A 20,412-nucleotide genomic window follows, 5' to 3' on the forward strand; every position below is an offset into this window, starting at 1 on the left:
TATAAACATGACAGCCTTTATTGATGAGCCAATCGGATGTTCCATTTAGCTGGATATTACGCCCAGTTATCTTCTCTTGATAGTTGCGTTCAAGTATGTTCCAGAACTCGTAGTACTTATGCGGTAGAGATTAGTATTATTCTCCATAAATATATCTTCCAGAGGAACGACTGTTATAACTATACATCATCCCTCAACATCAATCGCCCCTTTTTATCAGAGAATGAAAGCCTTGCATCAACTTTACCTGCCGCTTGATTCATCCCGCTAACTGTGGCCAGGTCATCACTATCGGGTACCATGCCATCCTCCAATCCATGATACAGCATTGGCAAGATGGATGACTTCCATATCCCCAGCTTTCGCTTCATGTTGATCCAAATGGTTGATATCAACAGAGCGATGCTACATAGCAGAAGCAGCAGTGGCAAGGTGAGCCATCGCCAATCAACCGCCACATAGCTTTCTGACACGGCCACCGTGCCTGCAACATCGGTGCTGTTGTTTTCGAGCACATACTTGGTCATAGACGCAGCAACATTCTTGGTCACTGTGCCCAGACCCATTCTCAGTATTTTATCTATGTTGTCCGTTGAAGCATCAGCGCTGGACAAAAAGGTCCATTCGGTGTCGCTTTTACCGCGGACAAACCAGTCCTGAGTACTGTAGCCCTTCAAGCCACCCCCAATCTCATTGTAGTAGAGTGTGTTCGGACAGACTGCAAACTCCCTGGCGTTGGCAAAACTGATGCGATCCCACGTGTTGCCGCCCGGTAGTTGTGTGACATTGACTGTAGCACCTTGGCCGGGTTGCCAGCAGACGGTCTCATTTTGATACCACGATCCCCCTGGGGTGTGATTGTAGGTAAATATCTTCCCCCAGTTCGGCTGGGAAATATTCATCGAAGGAATGCCCTCTGATACGGATATATTATATTCCCTGGTACATAACGATAAGATGCATCTTGTAACATTTAAGATCTCCAGGGCACATTCTGGGTGTTTCTGTGGCCTTTTCTTGTTCGTTGTCACATTGAGCCTCGCATGGGCCAAAGAGGTCATCTCATTCTTATACGGATACTTTCTTGTCCAGTCCTGGCCACTACTAAGGGGTCTCCCCCAGATATCAGCTTGCCAGATAACATCTTCAGGAATTTCCATCACGAGAGCACCGTCGCCTAGTGGTTTAACCTGAATGGGAGTTTGAATCCACGGGCCGTCCAAGATAGTGATATTGCACATTGTCTTCTGGATCCCAGTCATGTTGTGGTCCATTGTGACATTCGGGCAGGAGATGGACTTGGGCTGGGAGGTGATGTCTTCGCATCTACTGCAGTACCCTATTGAGGTGAAAGGGGCCCAGGTGCAGTTTCCAGATGGACATGTTGGATTCACGTTGAAGTCTTTCCCCCAGATCCCGGAATCGACTGAATCCCGAAAGCCATCATCCACGACAGGCATCGCGATGTGTGATTGCTTTGCGATTGCGCGTTTGGAGGGACTTTCAACTTGTCTGGTTGGATAAGTGACTATCTGCTGCATGAATGGCTCAAAGGCAAGTGCCAGAATAGTCACAATGGCACCGAGTGATATTAAGGAGCGACCCGGGCGTTGGAAGAGAATCGTCAACGATCCCCACGGCCCACGGCTGGCGTCGTCGACATTTTGAATCCCCTGCAGTTGTCGTTTTTTCTGGAACCACACCCACTTCAATTGCCCAATACATTCAGCCACGACAAAGATCATCGATGACTTGCACGCGGTCGTAAGTACAGACACGATGGCGTTCAATGTCAGTCCGTAGCGCAGGTTAGGCGTCGGTTTCTGATCATATACTCTCAGAACAGCGAAAATGGCAACGAAGCAGAGGATACTGAACGTCATGGCAAAGGTCTCACTAAACCACGTGTCCATGATGAGTCTCATCCATCTGGATTGAAGGTTTTGCGGCATTGTGTCGCGACGGTAATGGGTTTCAGGAAGCAATTCGGCACGGGATTGCTGGCTTCGGAGTCCAGTCACATTTGCACTGCGTGTCAACTCCACGGACTGCATTTTGAATCGAAGGATTCAAAAGAGGTTTCTGCGTCTTTTCTGAGGATCTTTGAGCGTGGCTGAGGCTGGTGCGGGGTTGCAAGGCTGTAACAATGATCGACGACGAGGCTGAGGAAAATGGCCCATGGTACGACCACGCCCTGCAGCATCCTGATTTATTTGACTAATATTGGAAACAGGTTCATTGGTAGTGTTCGTCATTGTTGCTGAGCTACAAGACATGGAATGAGGGATTCACTTTGGTCCGACTATGGCCGAATATCAGTGGTGCACCCTCCACACAAACTATACAGAACCTTGAATGGATATATCTTGCTATCAGGTTTCGAAATCCATATCAAATTCCAGTTCTTTGGTTCCTTTCGTGTAATAATATATGAATGTTTATAGAAAATTTTAAGACTTGAAGAGTTCAAATACATTGGGATAAATATATTTTTAGCCTTGTCTACATTCCTCACCACAAACCCTATTCGACTATATACTTTTAATTCATGATGACAGATAGCTTACCTGGATAATTATGCCAGGGGATATACTACAATCTCTATTTAGTGATGAGGGTCTTTATATTCTCTCAATTGACACAGAAACCATAGCTACATATACGCATGGCATTCAACTGTTAATCCATCCCTCATAATAGAATTATCAATTATATAACGCTGGATGGTGTACCTGCTACACATACAAAAAGAGGTTATAGGGAATCATTGACCTGGCACCAGAAAAATAACTCCAGCTAAGTGGATGTCTTGGACTGAGGCTATCCAATCACAATCTAACACGCCTCATTATTAGTCACCTTGGAGAGCCCCTCTTATGCTTTTTTCTTTCTTACCATATTTACATTTTATATATTTAAGACCCAGAAAATGCCTGTCGCTTCGCCCCTTGATGCCCTCCGGGTTCATCTGGCCTACGAACCGGTAGCTCTTAAATTCGGAACCAGCGGTCGCCGTGGCCTAGTGATCCATTTAACGCAACTGGAAATCTATACCAATGTGCTGGCCGAAATCCGGTACCTGCAGTCAATCGCGCCGTCCGAAGGCGGCATTGCCATCGGCGATGACTTTTACTTTGCCCATGACCTCCGCCCCAGCTCCACAGAGTATGTAGAGAATGGCCGCGGTGGTCTTTGCCAGGCGGTTCAGCAGGCGATCAAAGATGGAGGGATGCGCCCTGTCAATCTAGGTGCCATTCCGACACCTGCTCTCACCTTTTTTGCCCTTGAAAAGGGAAAGGGGAGCATCATGGTGACCGGCAGTCATATCCCGTTCGATCGGAACGGGTACAAATTGAATACTTCCAAAGGCGAGCTGTTGAAAGAGCATGAGCAGCCGATTGGTGAGGCTGTCAGTGTCACTCGTGGACAGCTCCTTGCGCAGCCCTATGCCGAGTCTGTTTTTGATTCCCAGGGCATGTTGCGCGGGGTGGATGCCACCCTGGTGGCCCCGGTGGCCAATGGCAAGACCGCCTATCTACAACGATATCTTGATTTCTTCAGCGGACAGACGCTGCAGGGTATGAAATTGCTCATCTACCAGCACTCGGCTGTCGGCCGTGATCTGCTCGTCGAGCTGCTCGAAAAGATGGGAGCCGAAGTGGTGGCTGTGGGTCGCAGCCAACAGTTCATTCCTATCGACACCGAGGCCATTGATCAGGCCCAGCTCGACACAGTCCAAGCCCTTTACGACGAATCCGGTCAGAGCTTCCATGCAGTCATCTCTACAGACGGTGATAGCGATCGCCCGCTTCTCCTTGCACCCGAGAACGGTAAGCTGCGTTTTTTCAGCGGCGACCTTTTAGGCATGGTAGTTGCAGAGTTTCTACGCCCCGATGCCGTCGTCGTCCCGATCAGCACCAACGATGGCATCGACCGTGGATCCCTCGCCGGCGTGTTGGAGAAGAAGACCAAAATCGGAAGCCCGTACGTGATTGCTGGAATGCAGCAGGCTATTGACAGAGGGTGTCGCCGCGTGGTTGGATGGGAAGCGAACGGCGGCTTCCTCACCGGCTCCGACATTGATATCGATGGCAAAGTGCTCACGGCGCTTCCCACTCGCGACGCCGTGCTGCCTTTACTGTGTGCTTTGTTCGCGACGCACCGATCTCAATCTACAGTCGCAACCCTGTTTGAAACGCTGCCGAAACGGTTCAGCCGGTCTGGATTGATCCGCAACTTTCCTCGTCCTATCAGTGCTAAGATTGTAGAGCGCCTCTCGCCTCCGGCTGCTAGCATGCAGGAGGTATACTATCAGTCTGGCTTGGAGGACATTATCGTCCGCGATGCCCAAGATGGCCCGGTCACCATTTCGGCCATTCATACTGAGAGGCTTGTCCGGATTCGCCGAGAACTTGAAGCAATATTTTCTGCCCAGCTCGGCTTTGCACCAATCACTCGGTTTAATTATACTGACGGAGTCCGCATTGGATTCGAGAATGGCGATGTTGCTCATCTACGGCCGTCGGGCAACGCTGACGAGCTCCGCATATATTCCGTCGCTGACCGGCAAGACCGCGCTGAAGAAATCGTCAAGCTAGGAGTTGCGGAGCCAGATGGTCTTCTGAGACGGTTGGCGAGTTTTGCCAAACTTTGAATTGGTTTGTGTTGTATCAATGGAGTTACTGCATTTGGACCTACTATGTAGCTATATTAGCAGAAGTATTTACCTATTATGGCAGGTAGATATATATCCTACTAACCTCGATAGAATCTTTGGCTATTCATTCATATACAAGTCAACTGTTAAAATAATTCATGTTGACGTCAAGTGTAAAATCCTAGTGTGAGGGGTTTATATACGGCTTCTTCATATAGAGTTTATACCTTCGTACGGCTTGACCCCTAGAACTCCATGTAAGCCTCTAGCAACCCCCCTCCCCAATTCTCAGCCCACGACCAAAATTGTTCATTGGGAGACAAACCCTCCAAGTCGTGAATGGTCCCAAAGGAGTTATACTGGAACTGTTGACTCCGTCGCCAATACAATGGTCTGCTTTATTTTCGTTAAACAGAATCAGAACATAGTCATACAGAACGAAGAGCTGAAAAGTGTCCATTTCCGATTGGGTTTCAAAACTACCATTCCAACCCGCAGTGCATAATATCTAGATAGAATTGCAGAACGATGGTATTTGTGGAACTTCTTCGAGGCATTTTTTCCTGCCATGGTTTGGAGCACTGTTTGGTCCGTACACTTCAGATACATATCAGGTTAATATACTCCTCGCCCCTCCTGGATGCTCTGCTCGGAACTCTGTTAGATTGTATATTTCTCCATCAATAATGACCCACAAGTCATCCAGGGAGTTGTGTTTAGAGACATCGTCTTTGGTGTATGATGGTGGCTCTGCCATGGCAATATTAGATAACGCATACACTTCATTACGGCAGGATATCTTATATGTATTACTGATATGTGTAAGCCTCGGTTTCCAAATGCATGCATGAATAAACTGTAAGTCATAATTCATGACATATCATCAAGCATAAATCAACTATTCCCAATATCATCTAGTATACTGCTAAGATTAAAGCCAGAATCCTGAGATAGCCCCTGCACCGTGTCCGTCAACACCTTTATTATCGGCACACGAGCAGTCAGAGTCAGACTGTTCAACACCTCTTCGTAATACGTGATGTGCTTGCCGTTGTACACAGTCGAGTTTACTGATGCGCATATTTCCAGTTCGCCGTCAGTGAGGGCGGACTTTTGCGCGGATAATATGTCCAATATATTTTCTAGCACTGTCTGGATGCTGAGGGTTGCTCGTAAGGGCATGCTGTTGTTGCCTGGTTTTAAGACGACGTTATCGAGAAAGCCTTGGCCGATGATGAGACCCGCTGTTTTGAGATTGAGTGTGACATTTCCCTGGTGGATCAGCATATATTGAAAAGAGGATAGATCAGGCATACCAGGGCTAAAGTGATAGCAGAATGATTGGGCAGTGTAATGGTGCCTCGAAGATTCGTCCCATCCTCTTCTGCGGGTGCAACAAGACGTGCAGAGTCGATTGACAAGCCACTGATTTTGTCGAGTCCTACATATGTCAGAATGGTATTGTATAACTCTGCATAGTGACTCACCATCGAGTTCGATATCTTTATCAAGCGTCAACCCTGCCTTTAGAGCCCCAAGATGCCCAACTGTAGATCCCTTTGCTGACAGGGTAAACTGCTTCGAGTAAGCAGCCCTGGTGATTGTTTCTACAAACTGCGCATGACTGATGATTTTGGTGTCCTTCTGTATAATACTCATCGGGGTTTTTCCTTTAAGATTGTATTCCGGTAGTCCAACATCGATCCATGGTTGAATTGGATGGACGTCTCGATTGAAGAGCGATAAGGTGAATGGTTCAGTTCGAACCGATAGACCAGCGGGAATACTGAGAGAGGTGTTGATCGAAAAGGTGATGGTGTCTGGTGTAGGATCGAGGATTCCTGCTGCGTAGACGGGAAGACTGGTGTCGTCGACTATTCTCTGCGCGATGGCGGGGACGATAAAGACGAAGCTATATCAATCAGAATTATGATCAAGTTAGAATGTCGATGGAGCCTACAAGATTGGTAGAAAGATGGCGAGAAATACGATAGCGGCCAATAGATAGCAGCACCAGAAGCGTTGGAAATGCCGGCGCGCTTTTAATTGCACTACCTTGTTTTTATTAAGGGATCCAGGGCCAGCAGATTCAATATGTTCGATCTCTGCATCCAAACTGGACAGTTTGGTTGCTTTGGTGTCTTTTTCTAGATCGCGATATTTATCTCCAACGGCCATGATGCTGTTTGAATGAACAGACTAGATTTACCTGCCCTAACTGACAGATATAAGTACTAGAAATCAACTTCCCATCTACAACACCAACCAATCATGCACATACATTACATGCCATTCCCCGCGCATACGCCAAAGGATTTAGACCACGCTTGGACATGAAACCATGTCTGATTGATCTTATTTACGGTCGAGCGGGGTGATCTTCAGCATCATCGCCATCAACCCCGCCATCAACCCCCTCCTTGTCTGGAGTTCCGCGGCAGTACACCCTGTCGTTGTATAATGTATAAAGCAAGATTGGTCTTTGCTTATGATAGCAGCCGTCCGTCCGGTCCGCGGTAGGTGGTATAGTTAAGCATTTGAATTCATGAGCGATTCGTGTTTATTTTGATAATTCAAGATCGTAGTGTATATTGATATTATATATCGTATATAACTAGTATGCTTTCATACATGCTCCGTGACATATATCGTTCCATTCACAATTGGCCATATCATCCTCGACACACGAAATAACCGCCATAATGGAAGCAAACAACACTACAATCGAGAAAGAAACATTTTTCATGCCCCCTTCCTACCCAGACGGTGCAACAGAGCCAAACGTCCTCAATGCTCTGGAAAAGCCCGAGCGCATTCAAAAGATCGTCCAGGAAGGCATCCTCCTCGCTGGCGGAGCAGCCGCTATCCTCCTCCAAGTCGCCATGCCAGGCGTTGGTAAAGGCGTCGACAAACACAGCAACTGTTCCTACCGGCCTTTAGACCGATTGCGAACTACCATGACGTAGATCTACTCTGGTGATGATCCACAGCTGCAAGTGTGGGTTGCTGCTACTCCGCAAGCCGTTGGAATTGATGTGTACGAGCAGGTGTTTGGTCGAATGAGCGAGGAAGCAGCAGAAGATGTGTATCGAGAATATGCCATACTCGCCGTCTCTTTACGCGTGAGACCTGGGATGTGGCCACAGGATCGTCGGGCATCTTGGATCTACTGGAATGTACATATTGAAAAGATACAGAAACATCACCCCAAATGCAAAGAACGTGGCCAAGGATTTACTATTCAGCAACCGCGTGCCGCTGAAAATTCGTGCTGTTCTTCCTTTGGTTCGACTTATGACAGCCGATATGCTCCCAGATCGCATCCGAGAAGAATATGGCCTCAAGATAGGCAAGTGTCGACGGAGAATGCAAGGAATTGTAACGGGATTGACCAAGGCAATGTATCCTGCTACACCAAAGTTCATCCGTACGTATCCATTGCGGTACTATATGAAGGATATGCGGAGACGGACCAAAGACGCCAAGTGATATTCCATCTGTTTATTACGTTTGAATACGATTTATCTATTCAAAATGCTATTTTATATTCACATGAAGTGGATCTAAACCGAACGGCCGAGGAACTTAAAAGCCTAAACCCCCGCATGGTCCCACTGAACGCGGGGTAAGTATGGGGCTTGACCACTTATTTGCGTCGATAGCAGTCATTCCTGATTCATGCTGCAGATCCAGACTAAGAGGATTCGCACCCATAGCCACCTGATCATCCAGACTTGGTAATCCGGTTTTTATGTTCAACCTGATTGGTCCCGCGTAGACGGGATCGACCACAACGGCCAAGCGAATCGTCGTCAACTCGTAGCTGACGTGCGGTACGTGGAGACAAGGCTAATACTTAGATTAGATCAACCCCTCACTCTCGAATCTCCTCTCGGAACGTGTTGCCTCTTCATCAAACCGAGGAACTCAATGTTGCAACGTACGAAACGGGCCGCTCGAGCGTGTTATTGGTGTCGTCACCGCAAGGTGCGCTGTGATGCATCTATCCGTGGCTGTCCTTGTACTCGGTGTCAGCAAGATGGCCGAGATAACTGTACTCTTCGATTAAGAATTCCGAGACGGTAGGTGATATTGTAGATCGATATTATGGCAGACTCCGTCTAAGTGTGAACAGGTCTAAAAATTCTGACCCTGACTCGGAGCAACAATCTACGAATCCAACGAGAGATTGGGATTTCAACAATCTAGACGAATCTGTAGATAAGGTATTCAATTACAGCAGAATCTCCGATGGTCTCGATGCTGTTATCAATCTTGACGGCGATACGTCCTTCATCTTCTACCCTTTCCTTGAGCTACACGGTCTTCTTCATCTAGCTCAAGAGGATGTGACATATCTATCATCAAAGGGATGCTTCAGTATTCCCAACTGGCTGACTATTAATGAGTTTGCCCGGCAATACTTCCTCCAGATTCATCCTTGTCTTCCTGTTCTGGATGAGGCTGAGTTCTGGCGTATTGCCGTTGATTCGGATAATGGGTTCACTGGATCACGGAAAATATCGTTGTTTGTTTTTCAGGCATTCCTATTTGCGAGCTGCCCAGTTAGTATTCCGATAATGCCTTATTATGATCGAGGATATGTCTAACTGTAATTCAGTTTGTCCCGTTGGAAACGCTACAAAAATGCGGATTTACCAACAAGCGAGATGCAAGAACAACATTATACAACCGTGCAAAGGTAACACCATACCATAGTATACTCATCTATTGCGTCTCTAATATAGCACCATTGTAGTTACTCTTCGATCTCAAAGCCGAAACCGACCCGTTCGCGAAAGCTCAAGGCGCCGTCCTTCTCACCCACCATACGTCAACTGACGATCCCCAAGCCGGTAGTATCTGGTTGATGCGCGCTATCCAGAATGCCATGATCGTCGGCTGCTCTCAAGAAATATCTTCTACAGAGATCGTGGTATCAATGAAAAAGCGGTTATGGTGGTCTATCCTTCTCCGGGATCGGGTCATTTCCATTGGCCTGCGGCGTCGTCCGCAAGTGACATCGATGGAGTTCAACACCGGAGATAACTGGCTGAAAGAGGAGGATTTCTCAGAGGATATATCCCAATCTCGAGTATACGAAGAAGATGTGAAAATTCTGCTCTTTCAAGTTATGCAGGAGCAGTGCAGACTGGCTGTCCTTCTGACGGATATGGTTGCGCTGGTGTTCTCATCACATGGCATTTCGTCGCCATCACTGTCGCTTCCAGAGTTCAAGGCCGTCATTGCTGCTATCAAGAGAATCAAATGTTCGTTGGATAAGTGGGAAGCTGGATCTAGTTTTCTTCCTTCGACGAGCCATGAACCAGTGACTTTGTTTACTAACTTGACGTATATGTACTACTAGTAGGACCACCTTTCTTCTCACCTACATTCCTGCTAATGAGTGTTCTAGTGCTGCAAGGGTTGATCTGGCTCAGTATGAAGCAATGATTATTGAGAAGCATCTTGCCTTCACTGGGAACGATTATCCCAATCAACTGGTGAACACAGGCAAGGATCTTCAGAATGCCATGACTGGCTTAACTGGTGTTATGGAGTTTTTCAGCGGAGAGGGTCGTGCAGAAAGGCTACCCCTCAGTGTGTAAGTCGTCTGCTTTGTTAGATTATTATAGTATACTGACCATCTAGACTGGCATACGCAGCCATGCCGCTCGTTCTCACTGCCATCGACGTAAAACTTTCACCCTCACAGTCAGAAATGATTATACGACAACGCCGTCTAGAACGTCTAGGAGAAATCGTCCGCCACTCGAAGGCGCTCTACGACGTGACTGACTTCGTGGCGATGAAAACTAACAATATCTTGCAGTTAGCATACATCACCACCCAAGATGTCTTTCTTCGATGCGGCTCACATGCCGTTCAAGAGCCGCCAAGAATGCACTCTGAAATATCCATTGGATCACCTGCTGATACACCTACTGATGGACTGGGTTCTTTTATCCAAGGACGACCCACAAACTGGCATGATGCATTCCTCGGCAATCCTCGAGCATACCTACGCATATCGACAACGGTTGACTATGGCCTGTCGAATGGTCGACTACCTTATGAAAATGCTCTTCCTCGATTGGTTCGACACCTGCCGTGGGTGGGATTGACAAGGCTTCCCTGGACGCAGGATAGTGAAGAACAGCCAAACGGTATAGATGAGCCAGACCAAAGGAAATCCGAGTTCAAGCTTGCTAGCTCTTGTGATACCCAGAATCGAGTGTACGATGATATCTGGACAGTTATTCCTGGACTGGCTGGGAAGGACCATGAAGATATGCCGGACAACTATGACTCGCCCACTGAAAGGGAGCTTGCGGGACATGCTGTCAATCTCGACTATTTCGACCTGGGGGGTATTCCATCCAGAAACAGTCCCCAATCAGAAGGTGAGGTTGTAGGATTGCAGGATGTACTCGACAGTGAAGAGCGCCAACCAGTGGAAGACACTGTATCATCAGGTGAGATGGAATATACTCAGGATGTGGACTGCGAGATTGATTCAGGACTGTTTACTTCATTGCTCCGTGCGCCACTAGATGATCTGCCTTGATTTGAGGGATGAAGTGATATTTTTACTTGAACCAACCATCTATTATTGGGAACTATATTACAACTCTTGCCCTCTATCTTAATTACAAAACATTACACAGACTTCCACAGGCGCTTGATCGGGTACAAGACATGCTGGTTGTTGCGAAGACACTCACTGTATCAGAGGTTGTGGGTACAATTCAGCATCTTATGGAAACAGCAGAGTGTAAGTTGAGTGCCGAATTACTTGAAGTCGCTGCATTATTAGATAGTGAAGGCCAGTTAATTATGAATGAAAGGACGGAAAGGATACAGCAATTATTTAATGTGGTATTCCATATCAGTCCTATGTTCATTACTCAAGGTGTTTTGTTAACGCCCAACACTGTCAATTGAGCTACGGTTCTGATTGATGGTGTGCATCAGGTAAGTCTATCAGAATCTGCATTACAACCTCAATTTAACAGTTGATAGCTACTACCGATGGCCCTCGATCTAATCAATACTGTCATGCCACTTTTCGATCTATTGCAGTGGGGTAATATGTTTAGCAGTCTAGGTCATTACAACAAATCAAAGCATCACCTCATAAAACGAATCCATCCCATACCCCATTTCGTATAAACACCGGCAGCCCCCCTGCATTATCATCATATCGTATCTCCAACTCTGGATCTTTAATCTCGATTGAAAATGGCAACCCATCTTCATAAGCCTTGATGACATCCACCAAATCCACTGCCCAATAGAACTCAACGACGTACTTCGGTACACGGAGTTCAGCCATCGGTCTGAAGATATTAATGTATGACTCCGTATCAGGTATCACGATAACGTCTCTGGTCAGGCTGAACGAAACGCGGAGATCTTGCAGTCCGCTCATCTGCGCGATGGCTTGCCATGCTTCCATCCAGAATTCACCCACGTCGAGTGGCCATGCAGAGTATTCTAAAGAGAAGAATCCATCATTTGGAAAGGCAAAGTCCACGGGTACGTCGATATGTAGGGAGCGGATAGCCTGGAATCGGTGTGGAAGCATTGCCTTGGGGAGGTCTGCGACTGTTCTTGTCTGGCGGACATTGAGCACATTGTCTGTGTACAGAACGTCGATTGCTTCCGAGTATCTGCTGTCGTTAGTAATGATATATCATATTCATAGATATGGGACTTACATTCGTCGACAGGACTGCAACAGTCCCATGATGTTTCCCGCCTTGGAGCAGCGATACCCCCAGAAGCTCTTGGTCGACCCATCCATCACCACTTCACCCCAGCAGCGATGCTCCCAATCTCGTATTCTTGGATTCCATTCATGGCAACGCATACTGCGCAGTCTCTTATGAGAACTAGCCACATGCAGCACCGAGCCATCCTCTGGAGCGAGAATCTCCTTGTAAATCAACCTGCGAATTTCCGGAGGCAATTTAAACAACAGACACTCATTCTGCGCATAGCTTTTCTGTTTACTCTTTTTGGGCAGCTCTGGTAATGGCAGCGACAGAGCACGCTTCCGAGGAGGCAATCCCTTTGGCCGAGTGGTGTGGCGCTCGCCATGCTGCCGTCTGTGACGCTTGCTTCGTGAATGCACGATCAGCGGTGTCAGAACGTATATAATACACGTGCCACCGACTAAGATGACCGGATATAATAATATATCGCTCAATTTCATCGTGATGGATTATCAGATGAAGGGAGATGGTGGGATTGTTGTCGATCAGCTGTTGGGAATGCAAGGATGACAGCGAGGCTGTGCTGGCTTCATGCCTGAGGCAGCAGCGTTTGACCAATGATATCACTTCTCCTACAATATGGAATATGGACATATAAAGGTCAAACAGCATGAAAATAGTATTGAGCAGGGCCTGGTGAGTGAATGGTAAAGTGCTGCAGAGGCTGTTTCCTCAACTCCAAAGGCCCAAGTTGACTGATCAACCATTCATTCAAACGACAAATATACATATATATATTTTCGAGGCCTCATATTCAGCACAACACTAACCCCAAAAAGCCCCCAGACTTCGAGATAATAAGAATTTCTCACTAAGCTATAGTAATAAGACCCTATTTATATATGATATTTATACACATTCTCTTATTTTACCATGCTGCTAGTTCTCCTATATTTTAGTTTAGTAGTAGCTTAATAATAACATAAATACAGCCTGCTTTCTCAAAACTTGAGAGGATCAAATGTTCAATATTCTTCATGACCGCATTTCCTATTTAGTATAGTTCCAATACGCCCGAATACCTTGTTCCACCGCAGTTGACATAGGGTATTGTTCAGTAGTTCGCTAAAGTACATGGGGCCGAGTGCTCAGTAAAAGCATCACTGAGTCTTAAGTAACTATCATGCCGTGGTCAGTCGTGGAGGCGGGGCTGTGTACCAAGAATGAAGCACAGAAGATACTCAGGAAGGCCAGATCTGTTTCCATAATTGAAAGCAGAATAAATTGGCTTCGCCTTGTGAGACTGAGGAATGACAAGGCTCCGTCTGGTCGAGTCTATTCGAGGTGACCGGATCAAGGGCGACTCGAAACTGATACCCGGCTCTTCCTCATGAGGATATTAACGAAATGATACCTCGGCATACGTTTCCACAGATAGGTCCGTGATTATTCTTGCAAGTAGCGTTTTCTCACCATCCAGGCAGGCCTTGTTGGGCAAAGTCCACTGACACCCCACCGAATGATATATCGTTATGGAAAGCGTGAGAAGGTTGGTCCGGATCAACGTTGGCTGCATTCTCAGCTAACCAAGATCTGACAATTGGCACTATTCTCGGGGGTGTAAGTGATTTTTCTCTCTGTATGGAGTGAGCTTCACACGCGCCCCAAGCCTGCAGGACAAGCTTGGTAAAACTCTCAAAGATGGGTCCCGGGGCCATACGAAGGGCCATTGATCGAACCGTAAAGTTGTCAGTGACGACTTCCCAAGCGCGCTCCGCATGTTTACAGAAGGGCCGCCTCTTCAAATCCTGGAGAATGTGAACGTATGCCGGGAAGGGCAGATGGAAGTCAAGAAGCCAACCATATCTCCTGGTCAGGGGGGAAAACATGACTTTTGTGTCGCTTTCAAGCCTGCGCATCGCCAGACGAACACCACTATCACGCTGATCGTCCGTCGGGCAGGTAGTCGAATACCTTGAATGATGCTCCATGAGAAGGAACTTGGCCAGGTATCCACGCACCATCCATGTTGCCATGAAATGAAGGGGGTTTTCCGGATCAGTAAACATGAAATACTTTCCCTCTATCATTCGCTCAAGAGCAGTGAGCTCTCTGTGTTCGTCCCTAGGAGTCTGTTGGGACTGGGTCACGAGAGCTTTCAGAACTGGGTTGGTGAAATCGAGGTGGAAGGCAGCATGACGGACGAAATCTGCTACTTCGCTTCGGACAACAACAAAGAGTGTCTCCGTTAATGGAGCTTGAACTGTCGGCAAAACTTTTATATCTGGCCGGAGATCAATGTCATTCACGTTCCAGGGGATCTTGGTATCCCAGAGAGGAGTCAGGATGGTAGACCGGTGGTCAGCAGCCATCTCTCCAATGCGAGAGTCAAACAGCACTAGGGACCACCAGAGCCTCCTGCGCATCTCAGCCTCAAAAGGCGGGTGCTTAGAACACTCCGACTCGCTGTGAATACCCATGCGCTGCGCCATACGGACCGCGATACCAAGCATGGATGACAAAGAACGAGGGTCCATAAAGGGCCTGACGGAGATCTAAGAGAGTCAGATGATAGGGAGAATTGCTTCCCCTAGAAGGCCTACCAGATAGAAAAAGAATGCAACGAGGCAGTTGCGATTGTCTGATCGCAAGAACCCGCAGTTGACCAGGGCTTGCTGGCAGGCAGACTGGAATTTCGCCAGAAGAGCCTGCTTGGGTGAGCCAAGTAGCACTTCGCATTCTTCCGAAGCAAGAGACAACATGGCCACGCAGTAGATGCTAAACATAAGGGCTTCAACACCGGGATCGACATTAGACAGATTACTGACGGCTTCAACAATCTGGTTTTGTGTCGTATGGGTATGGGTGACTTTGAGAAGCGGGTCGACATTGTCCAGGTAAATCTGCCACAGCCGAAATATTTGTGCCGGTTCAGGCTGCAGAAAGGAGAGGTCGACAGCCGCTTGGGAGATGCCAAAGATGGGATCAATGTTTCCGTAGGCTTGGTCCCATGCCTTCTTGACCAGGTTTTCGTCCATATAATCAGGCATGCTGCCACCATTATCGGGCTGTTCTAGTCAGCATCAGTTGGCCAGGATGGGAGCAGCTGAGAATACCGCTTGATTTATAGCATGCCAGACATCTCTGCAGGATCTATTAGCCTATTCCGACAATCTTCATGGGGAAGACAGAAGTTTACTTTGCCTCGTGAGCCGTGGCTGATTTGACGACCGGGGAAGACGACCTTCCTGGTTCTCTATCACTAGGCGGCTCACTTTGCAAGATGCGGTCAGATGCTTGTGAGGGGATGTTATGGTCGCCAGCGGAGTCCCCATGGAGCGGGTCGAATTTTACATTGTTCTGTCTGAGGAGCCTCTCGTACTCATGCAGCCGTTCCAACAACTGTCGTTCAGGGAACCTACGCTTTCGGCGACGAGGGAGCTGATCGGACGGTATACACTGCGCCTGGGACCGGAGACAGTTTGCACAAGGCACATTGCGATCGCACCTGACCTTCCGCCGCTGACAGAGAACACAGGCAAACATGCGTGACATAGGCTCTGTAGGCAAGCTGGGCTGGGTATTTCTCGCAGACATCTTGCAGACAAATCTAGAGCAGACAAGTGCAAAGGAGATGGACGTTATCGGCCTTGAACTTTTTAGTTTCGGGCCTCGGGCACAAATGCGCTGACTCAACATCCCCGGAGCTTAGAAACGCCCGAGCAGCTCGTCGGTCTTGTGCTTCTGCTCCGAACCCAGTAACCTATCAATTTCTGATTGAAGCGAGCGAAATATAAAAGGATACAGTTGCAATCAATCTGGTAAGTCAGTGTCAATTTACAATTTACTTCCGCCGACCTAACCATGTCTTCCACAGCAGACCACCAACCCGACGATGAAGAGGCGGAGAAGAATTTCCAGCCGAAATCTCCCCAGTTCTGGCTGATCATTCTGGGCGTGTATTTTTCGATCTTTCTGGTTGCCCTGGTCAGTCTGCTGATTCCGTCTCTCTAACTGCTTGCTGATCGGTCGATAGGACCGCACAATCATTGCAACTGCCATCCCTCGCATCACGGATGAATTCAATTCGATCGCCGACATCGGCTGGTATGGCAGCAGCTATATGCTCACATCGGCCTCGTTCAGTCCTCTTTATGGCCGGGCATATCAAATCTACTCGACCAAATGGACTTTCCTCACCTCCCTGGTCATTTTTGAAGCGGGTTCGGCCGTCTGTGGTGCTGCACCAAACTCAACAGCCTTCATTCTTGGGCGCGCAGTGGCTGGACTTGGGGGAGCAGGCATCTTCACCGGCGGCATGATGGCCATTGTGCCTCTGGTGCCCCTCCGCAAGCGTCCGATCTTCGTCTCCATTTTCGGGATGGCATTTGGGATCTCATCGGTGCTGGGCCCTATCATCGGCGGCAGTTTCACCGACCACATGTAAGTAAAGCGTGGCCGGCAGATACAGTTGAGCTGACCTCTCGCAGCACCTGGCGCTGGTGTTTCTATGTGAATCTTCCAATCGGCGGCTTCACCATGCTCGCTGTCCTGCTATTCTTTCACGTGGAATCTCCTCCCCGCGCAGACCTCGGATGGGTAGGCCATGTCAAGCCCCTCGACCCGCTGGGGGTCGCGCTCTTTATCCCTTCAATTGTCTGCTTGATATTGGCACTGCAGTGGGGAGGTACTGAATATTCATGGTCAGCACCGACGATCATTGGCCTCTTGGTAACTTTCGCTGTACTGCTTCTCGCCTTTGTCGCCGTGGAGATCGCCACCCCACAGACGGCGATGATACCATCCCGCGTCGTCCTCAACCGTTCGATCACCGGTAGTATGTTTTTCGTCTTCATGCTGACCGGTGGCATGATGTCACTGGTCTATTATCTGAGTATCTGGTTCCAAGCCGTCAAGGCCGATACCGCGACGGAAGCCGGGCTCAGTACACTCCCTCTGGTATTATCCTTGGTCGTGATGGGTGTGATATCTGCCGTGATCACCCAGAAGATCGGTTACTATGTCCCTGCGATGATAACAGCTCCCGTACTATGCTCTATTGGAGCAGGCATGATATCAACGCTCTCCCCGACTTCCAATCACAGCCACTGGATCGGATACCAGGTCATATTTGGTCTCGGAATTGGCTGCGGATTCCAAACATCCAACATGGCCGCGCAGACTGTCCTACCACGCGCTGACATTCCGATCGGTATGTCTTTGATGATCTTTATGCAACAGATCGGAGGCTCCATCTTCCTTGCTGTTGACCAGAACCTCTTGTCAAACAAACTGGTTGAACAGCTCTCTCATGTTGCAGGCCTGGACGCAAATCTCGTCATCAATACCGGTGCCACTGAGCTTCGAAATGTGGTGCCATCAAGCGAGCTTAGCACTGTCATAGATGCCTACAACTACGCGCTGACTCGTATCTTCATCCTGGCGACTGGGATTAGCGCCAGTACCATGCTCGGCGCATTGGCTATGGAGTGGAGGAGCATCAAAGGAAACGGAGATGTTGGTTCTCGGGCAGAGGAGAAGGAAAAGGACTGGCGAAGGAGGAAGAACAGAAGTGATCCTGAGACAGAGCGGATGCAAGGAAAAGCACGGTCATCATTCCACTGCTGTAAATAATTAACCAATGTACCATGGTTGCCAAATCACGGAGACACAGTCGGCCATATTTGTCTAGTCCAGATACTCAATCAACAATATCCACTTTTGTCTTTAGGTCGGATTGGCCGAGTCCGAGAGACCCACTTACGGCGAGTACATTCCATGCCAAAAGTCGTATAATTATCTATTACATAATCTCCTAAAATGACCTTTATAATATTTTATTGGTGTTACAGGTGGATATACTAAAAAGTATATATGAGTATTTTTTAATCGTAAACGTTAATATAAAGGGGCTATGAAAATCGGGTGTACCACGGAACTCGTTATGGCCGACTATACCACTCCCTCTTCGGACACTCCGAACCCCCGAACTTGTTTGTATATATATGGCAGACGTCCCTCCCGCTTGGAATTCCATTTTCCCCGTCGCGCTATGAATAGGTGAAGGCTGAATTCGACAAGCTATGTCTTACAAACTCGAAAAGGACGTTGCCTGGGAAAGCAGCGTATGTGGAACGCTCTACAAGCAGCTCTTTGTCCATCCACCCTCGCTCTCCACCACCGTGCGGCTTGAAGGAAAGACTGCCATCGTTACTGGGGCAAATAGCGGTCTTGGCTTCGAGGCATCGCGGCAGCTTCTTCAGCGCGGATTGTCTCGTCTCGTCGTGGCTGTGCGCTCGCAGGAGAAGGGCGATGTTGCCGCCAAGAAACTTATGGAGGAGTTCCCTGGTGCGGAAATCGATCTGTCATTGCTAGACCTATGGGACTATGACTCCATCAAAGCTTTCGTCAAGCGATGCCGTGGTTTAGAGCGGATCGACTATGCGATCCTGAACGCCGGGTTGCAGCGACGACAGTTCGAGTGGAATGATAAGACCGCCCATGAGGTCGTCCTCCAGACCAACTTTCTTTCCACGGCCCTGCTGGCCACCATGCTTGCATCGGTGATGAAGGAGAAGAAAATACGGCGTGGAATGGCGACGCCACCAGTCTTGACGGTTGTGGGCTCGGACACGATGTACTTCAGCAAGCTGAAAGCGATGGGTCCTGTTTTCCCTCTGATGGACGACCAGGCGCAGTTTCAAGGATTTCAACAGTACATGGACGCAAAGTTGCTGCTTATGATGTTTACTGTTCGGCTGGCCGATCAATATGACCCAAACGACATCACACTAAATGTTTGTTCCCCCGGGTTGACATACGGGACGAATCTGGGACAAGACGCCCGTCGATCTTCGCCCGGCGCAGCATTGATCGTTAGGCCGTTTGTCAGGGCCCTCGGGCGACCACTGGACCGGGGGGCGAGTGTATACATACACGCTCTTATGCATGGCCAGGAAAGCCACGGCTGTTTTATCAGTGAGTGGACAGTGAAGCCGTAAGTACCCCAATCTCTTCACGTTTTTAGGATGATCCTAACTAGATTACCGCAGGTATGCGGCTGTGATGTACACTGAAGATGGCTGTGGTATGATGGACAGGCTATGGCACGAGGCTATGGAAGAGTTCAAAAAGATTCCAGAGCTGGCTGATGAGTACATAGATGAAGAGCGTTAGGATACTTGCATTCCTAAAGCCGGGAAGGGATCAGTGAATATGAAACAGCTGCAGAGGCTGCCTTTGCAACTGCTTCACAAAAGGCGTTGGTGTCTCCTTCTGATACTAGGCGATACCTTCAACAAAAACGTTTCCCACAATCTTATAGTATGACTGGCCATCAACACATGAATACTCTCGTAGTACAAGAAGCTGTGCAATACCAGAGGGAGCAATGACCATATCTCCATTTTGAGCACCATTCTCGGCAATCCCAACCCCCCCCCCCCAAGCCAGGAGTTGGCAATCGTCACAACTGTCATTCCGGCCACTTCAAGAACACGCTTGCCGTTGTCTAGAGCCAGGATGCCCGATATCCTGTCCAATACATCATTCCTTTCAAAGACAGAATACCTTTTTATCATGTCAGCTATCACTTTCAACTGCGGCAAGTCCTTTGAATCAGGACGACCCCAACAGGCTATAAGAAATCACTCTGGCAGGCTATTCAGACACGCCACACTGGACTGACTGCTAGAGTTGATGATGTGTGTCCCCTCCCGCTTGTATTAACTAAAGGGAGTAGCTACTAGCGGAGCTGTATTACAATATCAGAAAGGTCAAGCATTAGTGCGTCGTCTATACAAACCAAAGTATATAAGATAGAAGATAAATTTGCTTTTCACGGCCTTGGGTCTTCAATCCTATGCTTTGGTCTTTATCTAGCTGCTAATCACAAGGTCAGTCCGCAAGCCCAACCCCTTCATTCCAGATAATCAACACCGTTTAGCTCACAAAATCAAAATCATTCCCGCGTCTGCTAGCTCCCTTGGGCTCTCCAGGCTGTAGCTTGCAACCTCGGTTCTTAAAGCTGCAACATGA

General features: G+C 48.2%; 10 protein-coding genes across 10 annotated transcripts; 5 read left to right on the forward strand and 5 right to left on the reverse strand.

Moving 5' to 3' along the window:
• Window positions 1-120: 120 nt before the first annotated feature.
• On the reverse strand, window positions 121-1,758 carry ASPWEDRAFT_42551 (DUF3176 domain-containing protein). The gene has a single exon (XM_040835807.1). The coding sequence runs from the start codon at window positions 1,743-1,745 to the stop codon at window positions 180-182; it is 1,566 nt and encodes a 521-aa protein (XP_040688240.1). The 5' UTR covers window positions 1,746-1,758; the 3' UTR covers window positions 121-179.
• Window positions 1,759-2,924: 1,166 nt separating this feature from the next.
• On the forward strand, window positions 2,925-4,801 carry ASPWEDRAFT_42552 (uncharacterized protein). The gene has a single exon (XM_040835808.1). The coding sequence runs from the start codon at window positions 2,930-2,932 to the stop codon at window positions 4,652-4,654; it is 1,725 nt and encodes a 574-aa protein (XP_040688241.1). The 5' UTR covers window positions 2,925-2,929; the 3' UTR covers window positions 4,655-4,801.
• Window positions 4,802-5,074: 273 nt separating this feature from the next.
• ASPWEDRAFT_113069 (cytochrome b5-like heme/steroid binding domain-containing protein) lies at window positions 5,075-5,414 on the reverse strand (the record flags this gene model as incomplete). The annotated part of the gene is made up of 2 exons (XM_040828381.1): window positions 5,075-5,238; window positions 5,282-5,414. The coding sequence occupies 2 exons, from the start codon at window positions 5,412-5,414 to the stop codon at window positions 5,075-5,077; spliced, it is 297 nt and encodes a 98-aa protein (XP_040688242.1).
• A 137-nt stretch (window positions 5,415-5,551) lies between these two features.
• Window positions 5,552-6,835, reverse strand: ASPWEDRAFT_173978 (DUF3712 domain-containing protein; the record flags this gene model as incomplete). Its single annotated transcript, XM_040831158.1, has 4 exons — window positions 5,552-5,929; window positions 5,974-6,098; window positions 6,145-6,569; window positions 6,618-6,835. 4 exons carry the CDS (start codon window positions 6,833-6,835, stop codon window positions 5,552-5,554), a joined length of 1,146 nt encoding a protein of 381 aa, XP_040688243.1.
• Window positions 6,836-7,295: 460 nt separating this feature from the next.
• ASPWEDRAFT_743188 (oxygenase MpaB family protein) lies at window positions 7,296-8,146 on the forward strand (the record flags this gene model as incomplete). Its single annotated transcript, XM_040839455.1, has 3 exons — window positions 7,296-7,548; window positions 7,624-7,833; window positions 7,877-8,146. The coding sequence occupies exons 1-3, from the start codon at window positions 7,360-7,362 to the stop codon at window positions 8,144-8,146; spliced, it is 669 nt and encodes a 222-aa protein (XP_040688244.1). The 5' UTR covers window positions 7,296-7,359.
• A 441-nt stretch (window positions 8,147-8,587) lies between these two features.
• ASPWEDRAFT_112951 (Zn(II)2Cys6 transcription factor) lies at window positions 8,588-11,225 on the forward strand (the record flags this gene model as incomplete). The annotated part of the gene is made up of 6 exons (XM_040828370.1): window positions 8,588-8,739; window positions 8,793-9,222; window positions 9,279-9,359; window positions 9,417-10,024; window positions 10,074-10,262; window positions 10,310-11,225. The coding sequence occupies 6 exons, from the start codon at window positions 8,588-8,590 to the stop codon at window positions 11,223-11,225; spliced, it is 2,376 nt and encodes a 791-aa protein (XP_040688245.1).
• Window positions 11,226-11,535: 310 nt separating this feature from the next.
• On the reverse strand, window positions 11,536-12,903 carry ASPWEDRAFT_70236 (uncharacterized protein). Its single transcript, XM_040839110.1, has 2 exons — window positions 12,379-12,903; window positions 11,536-12,330 (listed from the first exon to the last, which is right to left on the reverse strand). The coding sequence occupies exons 1-2, from the start codon at window positions 12,873-12,875 to the stop codon at window positions 11,793-11,795; spliced, it is 1,035 nt and encodes a 344-aa protein (XP_040688246.1). The 5' UTR covers window positions 12,876-12,903; the 3' UTR covers window positions 11,536-11,792.
• Window positions 12,904-13,844: 941 nt separating this feature from the next.
• ASPWEDRAFT_112834 (Zn(II)2Cys6 transcription factor) lies at window positions 13,845-15,930 on the reverse strand (the record flags this gene model as incomplete). The annotated part of the gene is made up of 4 exons (XM_040828362.1): window positions 13,845-14,930; window positions 14,979-15,443; window positions 15,492-15,519; window positions 15,575-15,930. The coding sequence occupies 4 exons, from the start codon at window positions 15,928-15,930 to the stop codon at window positions 13,845-13,847; spliced, it is 1,935 nt and encodes a 644-aa protein (XP_040688247.1).
• A 309-nt stretch (window positions 15,931-16,239) lies between these two features.
• On the forward strand, window positions 16,240-18,009 carry ASPWEDRAFT_29701 (MDR family MFS transporter; the record flags this gene model as incomplete). The annotated part of the gene is made up of 3 exons (XM_040833317.1): window positions 16,240-16,362; window positions 16,412-16,818; window positions 16,866-18,009. The coding sequence occupies 3 exons, from the start codon at window positions 16,240-16,242 to the stop codon at window positions 18,007-18,009; spliced, it is 1,674 nt and encodes a 557-aa protein (XP_040688248.1).
• A 449-nt stretch (window positions 18,010-18,458) lies between these two features.
• ASPWEDRAFT_29702 (putative short-chain dehydrogenase/reductase family protein) lies at window positions 18,459-19,551 on the forward strand (the record flags this gene model as incomplete). The annotated part of the gene is made up of 2 exons (XM_040833318.1): window positions 18,459-19,372; window positions 19,428-19,551. 2 exons carry the CDS (start codon window positions 18,459-18,461, stop codon window positions 19,549-19,551), a joined length of 1,038 nt encoding a protein of 345 aa, XP_040688249.1.
• Window positions 19,552-20,412: the final 861 nt, after the last annotated feature.

The sequence above is a fragment of the Aspergillus wentii genome (genome assembly GCF_001890725.1).
Source record: "Aspergillus wentii DTO 134E9 unplaced genomic scaffold ASPWEscaffold_5, whole genome shotgun sequence".
In the NCBI taxonomy this organism is placed as follows: domain Eukaryota; kingdom Fungi; phylum Ascomycota; class Eurotiomycetes; order Eurotiales; family Aspergillaceae; genus Aspergillus; species Aspergillus wentii.